The sequence below is a fragment of the Procambarus clarkii genome, chromosome 51 (genome assembly GCF_040958095.1).
Source record: "Procambarus clarkii isolate CNS0578487 chromosome 51, FALCON_Pclarkii_2.0, whole genome shotgun sequence".
In the NCBI taxonomy this organism is placed as follows: Eukaryota; Metazoa; Arthropoda; class Malacostraca; order Decapoda; family Cambaridae; genus Procambarus; species Procambarus clarkii.
In genome coordinates, this window is record NC_091200.1 from 4,741,358 (window position 1) to 4,755,329 (window position 13,972).

Sequence of the window (13,972 nt, forward strand, 5' to 3'; positions counted from 1 at the left end):
ACTTCCATCCTGCCGCAGTAGCTCGAATCCTCGATACTCGGGTTGTGAGCCGACAACTTAGCCTACCCTATGTGCGTGCGTGGGTGGGTGCGTGTGTGTGCACGCGTGTGGAGACACCAGCCACTAGGGTTATCAGCGGCCACAGGTGCGTTAGCTTTGCCATCAGTTAATGTTTCAACTCTCAGTATTAATACTCACGGTGACGCGCGACCGCTGGTGAGCGGCAACCCTGTGAAACTGTACTAGTAAAAACGCCCTGCGTTCTTGTGTCATTAGCCATTATACTTATGTTACTTTTGACTTCTCCACTGTTTGTGTGTCGTCTTTATGTATGTACTTCTACTTAAATAATAATAATAATAATAATTATTATTATTAATTTTATTATTATTATTATTATTATTATTATTATTATTATTATTATTATTATTATTAAAGTATTCTTATTATTATACAGCTAGCCAAACTGTATATTAATAATAATAATAATAATAATAATTATTATTATTATTGAGAATATCAGTAGGCACCATGAGGAGGATTTGAACCTGTACACTGGGTACTCCCTGCAGGCACATGTCTTAAACCACTGGATCACGATATTCTAAAAAGTACTGTAACTTGGGATTTAACAAACCTAATTCTTTCTAGGTGTGCAACTAGTCTTATCCTGATAATTCTTTCAAGTACTGTGCAAGGGATGCTTGTGAGCAACACTGGTATGTAGTTAATTGCCTCTACCTATCTCCTTTCTTGTAGAGTGACACCACATTTGCCTTCTTCCAGCAGCTGGGCAATTCCCCGTGTGTAAGTGACTCATTATAGATTAGTGATAGAGGTATGCTGAGGGCCTGTGCTGCTTCTTCTGGCATTCATGGTGATATTTTACCTGGCCCAGTAGCTTTAGTTATATCCAGTGATGCTAGCTGTAGTCTTACTTCCTCTGTTGTTACCTTAATATTTAGTAGTTTCTCATCAGGGGGCTACTTCCTCATCTAGCTCTGGGAGTCTGGGAGTTGTTCAGGTTCAGTAGTGAACACTCCATGGAAGTTGGCACTGAGCTTCTCACAAATGTCTTTATCACTTTCTGTATACTGGCCGCCCCCTTTTTTTTTTTTAACCTGGTCACTTGGTCATTCATTGTCATTTTCATTCTTATATGGCTATGTAGGATAATGGGCTCAGGGACTGAACTCCACAATTCATTTAACTAAGCAAGTTACAATCTTGATGAGCTAGTTACAAAATTCAGTATAAGTCGTCACATTATCAATGGGTTCGAGATCGACCACAAGTACAGTTTCTAAATTAAGCAACTGACATATGTGGAGAGCTAGTGTCACAATTTATATGTTTGTCCTGCACACCGCCCCCCATCCAGTGGGCAGCGGTGGATAGGTTACAATCACTTAGTTACTACCTACAGTTAGCAAACTGGGAATATTTGGCTAAAATTTCTAGTAGCAGATCATTTTGAATGAAATATTTACACATCGTTGGAACATTTGTTATAGAATTGTCTCTGAATTCACGTATCTTTTCGCACTCCATCACATAGTGACGGAGGGTGTGCGAATAATTTTGTTGACACAGTTTACATTTGGTCAGATCTACATCAGCAGATAATGAGAATTCCCAGAGATACTTGTAACCGAGTCTAAGCCGAGCAGTAGTAACATCTAGAAGTCTGCTGATTTTATTGGATGAAACATAGATGTGTGGCTCCTCTTGCATGATAGTATGATGATAGATGGAATTACTGGTGTCAATTTCACTTTGCCTCAGATCTACAGGTTACACTCAACGTCTCCTTTAAAGGCAGATTCTTAATCATAATGAGATTGGTATTTTTACATTCATGCAAAGCCACAAACATGCATAGTGTTTCGGGCAATAACGCACTGATCAATGAAAATAATAACCCTCGTGCTTTCCAAATAGTGCGTTACTATTTACATATATACATCTCATAGTATTTATAATTTCAGCAAAAAATAATACCATTATTTATGTGTAAACACAGCTGAGAAAGGGGGGTACGGACCTAAACGCAATCTGCGCCTGGGATGATGGAATGACGCATAATGCTTCTTATTTACCATCCACTTCAGACTTAGCAACAGAGTTAAACAAAATATCACATATAAATAAAAAGCTCCAAGTAAATGAATGTTGGAGTGGGTCCAGAGGAGGATTAATAACCCAATATTACAAGTTGGTGGGGTGGGAGTGAGAGGAGAGGGCAGCAGCAGTTGTGGTGGCGGCCGTGGTCATGAGAACACCAAGATGCGCGTCCTCGGTGCCTCTCTCTTAGTTGGCTCTCTCTTTACTCTAGCAACTGCTCTTAATACTATTCTCAATGTGGAGGAGATTAATTCAATCCACTATGCTATCGATATACTGAACAAGCCCGTGGTGAAAGACCAGGTAAGACTGGTCCAGCATCTAGTTGAAGTACAAGTTAGCTCTACATATTTGCTCTCTGGGGCAATACTGTATATCAAAATGTAACGAATGGTAGCACTGTCAGTTTGTCTGTGTGTGTATTTGGACGTTTATGGCTCGTCTTAATCGCTTTAATCTATTGTAAGGCTTGCAGTTGATGGAAGTAGAGTTGTGTGGGTGTAAATCTTGGGAGCAAGCAGACTAGCCAGACCTCACACAATCCACTATCACACTAGTCACCACTCACACAATATCTCACCACTCACACAATATCACACCAGTCACCACTCACAATATCACACCAGTCACCACACAATATCACACCAGTCACCACTCATACAATATCACACCAGTCACCACTCACACAATATCACACCAGTCACCACTCACACAATATCACACCAGTCACCACTCACAATATCACACCAGTCACCACTCACACAATATCACACCAGTCACCACTCACACAATATCACACCAGTCACCACACAATATCACACCAGTCACCACTCACACAATATCACACCAGTCACCACTCACACAATATCACACCAGTCACCACTCACACAATATCACACCAGTCACCACTCACACAATATCACACCAGTCACCACTCACTCTATGGTACACATGGATTGCTGCCTGGGGGGTTTTGTTTATTTCAAGAAATATATTGCCATTCGTATGTAATTCGCATGTGGGCAAGCCTAGAAAAGCCTTGCCTAATTAGCATACATGGAGGTGTGTAAAAAATACAAAAATTATTACTGATCCAAACAGTGCAGTAATATCCTCTCTCTTTCTCTCTATATAAGAACAAAAATGTGGACACATACTGGTTGGGTGCTGTGTAATTTGGATGTAAGTCCATGGAACACTGCTCTATGTAGATGCTGGCCATATGGAATATTTCAGCATTAAGATACAGGCCCATCTGGTGTTGTGGTATTTAAGTAAAATGTAACAACATAGCATTTACATTGTCTACTCTTTTTCAGCTTACTCTAAACAAAGAATTTGAATTGAATATAACCATTACCTGACGAGAAGTTGGTTTAGCTTTCCTGACATAAGAGGACAGGAAGCCTGTTGGGCTTATCGAGGTCCCCAAAGCCCACCGACTGACCTTTCCCAGTGTGTAACCCACAACAGTTTCCTAACTCCTTGATACCTATTGACTGCAAGGTGAACAGTTGCATTAGGTGATATGAAATGTGCCCAACCATTTCTGTCCCGCCTGAGATTCAAACCCGAAATTCTCGATTGAGAGTCGAGAACAAACCCAACTGTACCACCGGGACCCTTATTATAAAGTTGTCATTTATATATCCCGTGTTCTAACTTCTAATTTTACCTAAGTATTATCTAAATATGACGGGATTTCAAATGTAACTAAAGTTTTTAGTTCACCCATTTATCTCTTGATATTTTGTTTATAGGTATGGGATGGAGAAGTGATGACGGTTAAGAACAAGCATGGACAGGAATATATATGTTCTTTGCCTAGTGTTGCTCCTCTAGATTCTGACTTCAAACCAGATGATGATATACTCGATCAGCTGGTGGATATTTCTGGTAATCTTGGTGCCCAGTTTTCAACCCTGCTCATTATTAATGCTGCTATAGACCAATAACACATTATATTTGAGGTTTAGTTTAGTTAATACTGTACTAACTATAAATTCTTGCCCAAATTGATCTTTGGGATTATAATCTTTTGATGTTATAATTAATATTTTGTTTTCTTCTTCATAATTATTCATAAAACATTATAATTTCAGTTCTTTTGAAGCCCATGGAAACGGCTCCATGTCTTATTAAAACTGTCGACTGGTGGACGTACGAGTTTTGTTATGGTTCAGTTATCAAGCAGTATCACTTAGAAGGTACTGTAATTGTGTTTTAAGTTTTTTGGATGGTCTGTACTTTAAAGTGCATAATTTAAATATTTTTTTAAGAAATGAGAAATAACTAGCATATCATAGCAGTTATAGCTTGCCACCATAATGGAAGTGAACTGCTCATCTAATATATACTATACATTCATTTTATAGTTGAATTATGATTCATATTTCTGGGAGGGCCCCCCCTCAGTAGCTACCAATCTAATCCATACCTTCAGGAGATGCACCAGGCCTCAGTAACCCACTTGTTGTTTGCAGGGAGCTAGGACCAGAATTTCTCAGTCTGAAATGCAGGGGAGGGGGGGGGGGGAATGTGGGAATCAGAAGTCAATCCAAAACTGAGAAAAATACACAAAGTATAAATACAACTAAGCAAGCAACTCCTTGAATAAAAATAAGGTACCCTGAGGAAATGAGATAATGAGATAAACAATTGTTGCCATGTTGTAAACACTCTAACTATGGTGTACCTAACCACCACTTTGCTTCTGATTACTGTTTGGGAGGGCTTTGGGTTGATTTCCCAAGTCCTTTGATTCCCTTGTTCCCTTGCCAAGTAGAGAGTCAGATTTTGGACCTGGCTTCTGGTAGGCAAGGGTGGGTGGATTTCAGAAGTCTGTTGTATCTCCTTAACCCATGCAAAACATACACATACAGAATAAAAAATATAAACTATCACCAATTGTTCATTTGGTGTTATTCTCTCAGAATAGCATATGATCTTCATTTTCATCAAATTAGAATATAAGTTTTCAGTATAGTTTACTGTAAAAAAAAAATTGTCAATATGGCATTTGATATACAGTGGCAAATTTAGACCAAAAAAATTATAACTCCAAATGTATAAAGTTTATGAAAAATCCATTCTGAAGGGATTGTAGAACAGACAGCTGAGCACACAATATGTCAAAATAGTGAGAATCGGTCAAAAACTGGAATTTTAGAAGCCACTCAAAGTTAAAACTCTAGTTATAGAGATAATTGAAGTTGAAGTTATCAACAATGAATAAAGGTAGTTTTAATTTATTAATTTAATTGTCTGTCTTAATAAACATTGTTTGACATACGTACTCGAATATGTGAAAGTTTTAGGTCAATATGTGTTGAAATGAAGTCAAGAAAAAATAACCCCCAAGAGACACAAAATATAGGGATAGTTATAATAACTATAATGATTTAGGGGATATATTTAGGGGTATACTTTATATAAGTGAAATATGGTCCCTAATCATCAAAGCAATCTAAAGAGACAAAGAAAATAGAGTTTGAAATCTGAGAAAAAATCAGCCAAAAAAATTCAAAGTCCCAAGTTCTGCAAGTTGTAACTAATTTATTTGTTGACCAATTTCATTCTATCTTCACATAGTTAGGGGAACGTATGCACTCTCCAGCATGTAAAGGTTACAACAATATCAGATAATAAACAAAGGAGAAAAAAAACTAAAATCTTAAAAAAAAAATTCCCCTAAAAAATATTTTTTGGACATTGATGAAAGTATCATACATTAACATTGGACAATGTATTTATATGATATATAACAAAATAGAACATAATAACATAGTTACTCATTATTATATGTGTTATTATGTATTACTCAGCAATGCTATAAAGGCACCAACTGTATATCCATTTTGTGGACAATTCTTACTACTACTACTATTCTTCTTCTTTGAGCATTGAACAGGTGCTTGCATCTCTTTATTACTGCATTATCCCTCAGTTCCAGTTAATAGAAGCTGTTCTCTTTATCAACAAAATGTTCATATTTTTTTAAAAATTGTCTAAAATCAATTTCTGAAAATATTTTGATGAAAGTTTCACGACATTGAAGCCAATAAGTTGGAGATTTGTTTAACATTTTAAAATTATTTTTGCATAATTCAAATATTTTTCGCTTCCGGGCCCCCCCAATATGCGCGGTTTAAAGATTAAGGCATGGCTGTTCCAAAGCTTATCTCAAGGAGGATACTGAGGGCCCAGAAAATACAATTTCATTACATTAAAGCTTGATTTTCTGGATATACAATTTTTAAGTGTTTGTGTAACACCTACAACTGTCTTAATAAGTAATGGAAAGTCTTGTTTGTAATTGGTATATTATGCAGTAATTGGTATATTATGGTGTTTCTTTCCCCCCAATTGACCAAATCATTTGTTGTATAGCTTAAACTATGTTTTATAATCTTTATAATCACACTATCTTATATTGTATTAATGACTGTAGAACTAATGTTTATATTTTTCATACAATTTTTTTATATTTTTCAGACAATAAAGCCTCTGGACCTATAATTATTCTGGGTAAATATGAATCTGAATATAATTGGAAGAATAGCTCCGAGACCAAGAACCGTCTCCAGAGGTTTCATAGTCAATTTTATGTGAATGGGACAAAATGTGATCTCACTGGAGAGCCTAGACGTACAGAAGTTCGAGTAAGCTTATATTATTTACACTGTAATAATTAAATAATTTTATATATTCGTTTATTTATTTCTGTGATTAAATGATAGGTTTATTACACTGAAACCGTTCTTGTGATGGTAACTTGGACATCTGAATTGCTGAGTGATGTGAACAAATTCTGAGTTAACCTGAGCACTGCCTAAACTAAACACATGTAATTCTAGTGGTCTTGTTTCAGGAATGAAGGAAAGTTTTTTTGTACTTTTTCCTCTTATGGTTGTGGACTGGTACTATACTTATCTTGCATCTGGTTTCTGCATGGGTTGATCAGCTTTTTACATATGTGGCTCAGTTTCCTAATCAGGAGGTCTTGGCCCTGAATATAGTTTACATATTCCCTCCATCTATCAACCCTTAAAAGCTTACGTTATCTTGCGGGTGTGCAGGCTGGAAAGCATTTGGGGCTACATTTGTTTTATTGCTGCAAGATGGCCAGATTTTTCTGGTTCTTGGCTCATTTTGCACTCTCCTTGACTAGTTCCCCTTTCCAAATTGCCACCTTTCCCAAAGGATTGGCAGTTAAGACTGCATTGATGGTTCCCAGCTATCAGCTGATCTACATGGGCAGGGTTTCTAGGGATGCTTAATTGTTCCTTGTATGAGAGACAGGTGGCATATTTCCTGATTTCTCACCTATGGCCTTTTTCAAGGCAGTAGTATGAGGTAGTGTAGTGGGCCTTCCTGCAGGCTTTTCCAAAGTGGCCATGATCATGTCTTCTTTTCTTGATTGTTTCTTGATGGCTACCTTTTCATTGTGCTCAACTTTGCTGACATTGCCTGTGTTATCCTCCAATGTTTCACCAGTTGTTTCTATTTAGAAAAGTATGTGTGTGTTGAATAACTTGATAAATGACATAATTCACACAATACATGATAATGTTTCAATTGATGATTAGTTTACCTGGTATACTCCATTACAACCAGTATAGAGTAGTGAAAAGGATATGAACAATATATTTAATGGTGTTGGGCTCTGGGGCAATGACATATGGCCTAATTGGCACCATATATTTGAGAGTATTGATTGAAACAAAGGCATAAGCTACCAATGTGCACCCACAGATGATAATCATCATATGAGGATAACCCAATTCACCTGGTAAATAACTAACGAGTAACAGGATTTACTAGTAACTAACAAGAGCAGTATTTTTTTCTAGGATCAAGGTAAACTTCATTTCATCCACATAGACTTATTATATTCTTATTTGCATCATACATGTAAAACCCAGACAATAACTGTTTAAATCGTCATATGACGATAATCGCATTACCCCTTGAATCAACATATGACAATGTCCACTGCCTAAGGGTTAAAAAATACTAAATAACCATATATTAGGAATAAAGTTAATAGTTTTGTCTTTCAACAGTTTCATTGTGAGGATGGAGTAGGTGATTACATTCAGAGAGTTGATGAACCGGAGTCTTGTCGGTATGTAGTTACTGTAGCGACTACTCGTGTTTGCCACCATCCGTACCTGCGACTCCAGATTGTACGAACGCCCCACACCATCTCTTGTGCTCCAGCTCTGACGCAGGAACAATATCATAGATATCTTGCCTACCAGGACAGTATGTTTTATTTAATTTATTCATATGTTAATTTTATCCTATTTATATTTTCTTATATCACCATAGCCTTCTCTTGTGTGGGCATGTATATTGCACTATAACTCAGTGTATATATTACTATAAATATTATAGTGTCAAACAGTTGCTTATTTCTATACAGTACTTCATATAAAAAAGGAATGTAGTTACTGAACTGTCAAATTAAAAATTATGTACCTGCTCTTTTTCCTAAGTAAGGAAATTTGCTTTCATTATCTGGGCAATATTATAAGCTATCATCAGATGATGAGTCACAATAACATGGCTGAAGATACAATGACCAAACCACACACCAGAAGATGAGGAGATGATGATGTTTCCATCTGTCCTGGACCATTATCAAGTCAATTGTGAGGGGAGCGAGGGTGGTACGGGCATTAAGTAAGGCAAGAGTGAGGTGAGGAGCAGGTAAGAAGAGAATTCCTGAAAGAAGGTAAGAGCAAGGCAAAAGGTATAGACAAGAAGGAAGGAAGGTATGGATGGGATGGGTATAATAATGGGGTGATAGAAGAATGGGAACATAAGAATAAGAGGAGAAAGAAAAGGAACGTGAAGAAAGTGTAGGCTTATGTTAGGTCACGTTTGTTAGAAAGGTTAGAGCTCCGGGTTTGGGACTTCAAACCTGGAGACCGCCATGGTCAGGGCCGGAGAAGAACAATCCCAGCAAGGGGCAACAACGATTCCAGCCTCCTGAAGCAGAGCTTCGGCCTCACAAGCCCCAGGAGGTGGACGACCGAGTTCCGCACCTATGGGTTCTAGACAGAGATCATCACAGCCCGCTTCCACCCGAGCTTCCTTTATGACCCAACCGATGGAAGAGTAATAATTATTAATTACAACAATTATTATTATTATTATTATTATTATTATTATTATTATTATAATAAATTATTAATTATTACTCTATAGTTATTGTTGTTATAACAGCAAAAACACTGATTGATCATAGAATACAGTATAATATACATGTCACATATATGAGCCCCATAATTTTGAGCATAGCGATGTTCCACACATTGAACTACTGTATATAAATTCCACAAATTACACACTTTTGAAGAATATTACAGCAAAAAAACAGAGAAGAAACGAATAAGAGACATTAAAATAATTGTGAAAAATAATATTTGTGGCAATTGCTACCCCACAAGGTGGTGGGGTCGAGTGTCCCCAAGCTCAATTTGCTCAACTTCTCAGCTCCATCATGGCTAAAGTATGTCACATACAATATTTTATTATAATTTCCCATGATCAAAGAGTACATTTTAACAATATAAGAAGATAAAATAATTTTTTGCAAAGAATTTACTTTCGGTGCACCATGTGAATGTCATATTTTAAGGCCGCGCAGCATGGTGGTTAAGAATCTTTAGCAAATAGGTGGAAGTTGTACACTGCATTTAGAAAAATGTGTGACTATATTATCACAGCATTGTTTTAAAGATCTATGGGTGGAAAGGAGTCTGTTTATAGCAATAAAGCACTCTTATATGGATAGTAGACCATATGTGAGAGTGAGGGGGATGATTGTTGGGATGGGTATAGGACAAGGATTGTTTGTATCTCTGGCTAGAAAAATATATCAAGTTATCCTCCTTTGTTACACATGAGCAGTCAATTCATAATAATTATTATGCATTTAAATAAATTTATAATTCATGATATTGAATTGAATTTCCTAATTTTAAAACATGTTATTTTATCTTAACAGAAAAGGTTAAAGAGGAGCAGAGCTTGAAAGAGAAATGGCTAAAACAAAATGAAGAAATTCTTAAAGAGGCAGAATCTGAGGAGAACCAATCTGTTCTCCAGCCAATTAATACCGGCTTGGATGATGAGGATGATGATGATGATGAACTCAAAATGAACATAAAAATTTTCCGGCTCTCTCCTGTCAAAAAACAAAAACTTCAGCAACTGACAGAAGCTAAAGAAGATGTAATGGAAGTAGAAACGGAAATAACACTTGAAGAAAGTGGTAAGCTGTTTTATGGTGTGGTATAATTTTCATGCATAGCCAAAAGAAAGTGGAGTACTGTATTAGAGTTTGATAGGGTAAAGGTGATTGTTGTGATTGCATACTCACTGCATGATGAGAAAAGTGAGATTTTCTGTGGGGCGCCCTGTCGGCTCCCTGAAGCTATCCAAACTGACGTGTGCCATATTAGTCTGTTGTCATCAGACCCTGGAGTTCTGTATGCCTACCAGAGTTCAGAGCCAGAACCTGGTCCACTCAGAGAGGCTGTAATGTAACGGAAAATGAAATGGAAAGAAATGAAAAATGATGGTGTGGGCATGGGATGAGGGAGGTAGAGAGGTGTGAGGAAGGAGTGGTCAGGGGAAAGGGAAAGTTTAGAATGGGAGGGAGAGAATGAGATCAAGGAAAGTAGAAAATAGTAGAGTAGTAGAAAAGGTAGAAGAGTAGAAAGTAGAAGTAGAGAATGTTGAAATGAAATGGTTAAAGATAAAATTGCTGCCACCATCCATTCTGGTAAATCATATACAAGACAAGGAATGGAATTTGTCTGTACCACAATATTCTCATGTTAGCATGTACGTTTACATTAAAATCTTAAAACCAGTAACCTCAGAGGGCTCTCTACTCTTGCCCCAACTGACAAAGATCAAGGGAACAACATTAGTCAATTTATAACAAAAAGTTAATTAATTATGTATTTACTATCAGATCTTCACTCATATGGATATCATAAGTTAATCAGGTTATTTAAATGTCAACATGAATACATAAATTATGGGTCATTCCATGTGAATTCATCAAAGGCCTTCCACTCAACCCTTCTAAATCTAATGAAATTTTGTAATAAAGTAGTCCTAGACCCCAAATGAAATTGTGCAAAATATTAGAGCTCAATCTGCTTTGGTTCTTAAATAATAGGTCCATGTTCAATGGGCTCTCATCCCATTAATACGTACATATCGTAAAAAGGGCCAACTTTGACCCTTTATCAAATCATGTCTAGTGCCCAGAGAGGTATGAAATTTGGCATATCAGGACAACTTTTGGTGTAGAATACAGCAGTATAATTAAAAAAGTAGTTTGGGTAGCCATTCAGCTACCAATCCATGCTAAAATCACTGTCAAATTTTGTCGTGAGAAATTTGGACCCTAATTTGAAGACTACTTACTTATCACCAAAAGGTCTAAATGCCATGATCTTTTACAACGATGTATAACAAGCACAATATTATGCAGTGATGCAATAGCAACTCTGTTGTATCCATATGTCCAGAGGTGGCCCACTTGAAAGTTGGGCAAAAAAAATTCTTGTGCAAAACTAGCCAACATTCAAGGCAAAATATCTCAATATGCGTCATTCCCAATTTGGTTTTGAATGAGACCATTGGAGCAGATTTTTCTGTGCAAAAGTAACTTTTATTTAGGTTGGGATCTGAATTCCTAGTTCAGCCAGAGGACTGAAAATGACACACCTTGGTGCAATATCGAAGAAAAAATAAAATTATGATTAGCCCATTGCGGAGTCTTTCGCCACTAGGTCTGTTTGGTACACACCCTCACTCTAACGACTTCGTACCTGGCTCGGGACGAAGCGTGACATTCGTCAAAATGATGCCAAAACACCATGAGTGACTCTGTCTACCGAGATTCCCACGAATTTCTATGGGAAAACTGCCTTGAACACTGGCAATATATTCCCAGATCACTCCACTGCTACAAGACACTAGCAGGAGATCAGATAATCTAATTGATAACTAAGATGGGAACTTATGAGTCTGTTGCCTGCTCGTATGAACTTTACCCACTTCTCACGATCTTTTCAATACACTCCCTTGCTATCGCATGCAAATATGACGAGTTCCTGGATTCTGCTGTATTCCTACGGACCCCCGCCAAAGTTGGTGGAAAATGGAGATGTATTAGGAGCATCTATAAACAGTAGTTTCACTTGGCTGGCCAACCAGTGAAACTACATCTTACTAGGCTAGAGGGGGGCGCAGAATGGCGGCTTCTCTCTTCGGTCTCCCACGTGACTGCGTTGCTCGAGCATGCACGGCGTGGCGTCTACAAGTTGCCAACTAAAAAGCCCACCTGAACCTCTAGATACTCTGCTATTAGTGAGTAATACTAACGAACATAATTATAACTTAAATGTATATAACACTGCTAAGGTGTAAATAAGAAATTAAGTACAATCAGTAAGCAGGAATAATTACAAGGGTGAATCAGTAACGCTAGCTGGATACACTACACACATACTGGAACATCCCAAATATGGATATCCCCCCATGAAATACCACAGGAATGAACATGCAATAGTATTAACAAATATTCAATACAGGCACACTACAGCATGCTACATTTAAATTAAAAATATATGTAATGGAACATAACTGGATACAATGTTTTAATAAAATAACTGAGGATAAAAAAATATTGGACATACATATTTATCATGATGAATGTTAGAATCAAATACATCGATTTGTAACATATGACAAAGAGTGCTGGGGAGACGGGACACCTTGAGCGTAGCTCTCATCCTGTAACTACATTTAGGTAATTACGTGTTAATTTCTTCGTGATTTACACACACACACACACACATGAGGGGTGAGACCTCAGATTGGCGTGAAGTCATCAGTGGAGTCCCACAGGGTTCTTTATTCGGATCTATCCTGTTTCTGATATACGTAAATGATCTTCCAGAGGGCATAGATTCATTCCTCTCAGTGTGTGCTGATGCTGCCAAAATAATGAGAAGAATTGAGACAGAGGAAGACAGCTTGAGGCTTCAAGAAGACCGGGTTAAGCTGAAGAAATAGTTAAAGAAAAGGTTGTTAAGAGTTTACAACCGAGAGGTTGTTACGGCCCTCTCGGGACGCAACGGGGTTCTTACTCTGATGTAGTTAGAGGAAGATATATATCCGGCCCCAAGCCAGTAGAGGCTATCAAGGGATGCGATCCGTGACGCAAGTAACTTAAAGGGAGTAGGGAAAGAAAGGTAAGAACTTAATATAATATAATATAACCATCACCATTTAAATATATAAAAGTAAAACGTACACAAGGGGGAGGGGTATTAACACTTTACAAAGGGGATCAACACTGTAGTCTTCTACTGGAGACTATGGATCCTCGAAGCTAGGTGCTGAGTCCGCGGTGCTTTCTTCGTGGCCTCAAGACGTGTCCTCTGAGAACGCCGAGTCTACCCTGGCCACAGGTCAGCCACAACACAGGTCCACTGGGGGCACCGTCGTGGAGGCCGTCATGCAACCACACGTCCAGCAGGTCTGCTGGCAGGTACTGAGCCACCAAGGCTGGTACGGCCACTCCACGGACGATAAAAGGGGTATGCCCTAGACAGGAGTCTCGTGTGATATCACCAATCACCCTCCTGTCCTCAATACCCCAGTGGATTATCGTCTCCAACCGTCGGTCCCGGGTAAATCCTTTAACTGCCACTCCAATGGCCGGCTAACACACCACAGTGTTCTTCCGGGGGGGGGGCGACGTCACGACAGCTGCAGCAAACTTCACTGTATGGAGACTGGCTGCCTCGGG

At 38.1% G+C, this 13,972-nt stretch overlaps 1 protein-coding gene across 1 annotated transcript in view; it reads left to right on the plus strand.

Moving 5' to 3' along the window:
• Positions 1–2,237: 2,237 nt before the first annotated feature.
• LOC123774592 (protein OS-9) overlaps positions 2,238–13,972 on the plus strand; it is a 37,078-nt gene continuing 25,343 nt past the window's right edge. The window contains exons 1-6 of the mRNA XM_045768987.2: positions 2,238–2,427; positions 3,885–4,020; positions 4,227–4,331; positions 6,619–6,785; positions 8,190–8,391; positions 10,142–10,408. Of these exons, the coding sequence (XP_045624943.2) occupies positions 2,287–2,427; positions 3,885–4,020; positions 4,227–4,331; positions 6,619–6,785; positions 8,190–8,391; positions 10,142–10,408 (1,018 nt within the window). The 5' untranslated portion in view covers positions 2,238–2,286. The remainder of the gene's footprint in view (positions 2,428–3,884; positions 4,021–4,226; positions 4,332–6,618; positions 6,786–8,189; positions 8,392–10,141; positions 10,409–13,972) is intronic.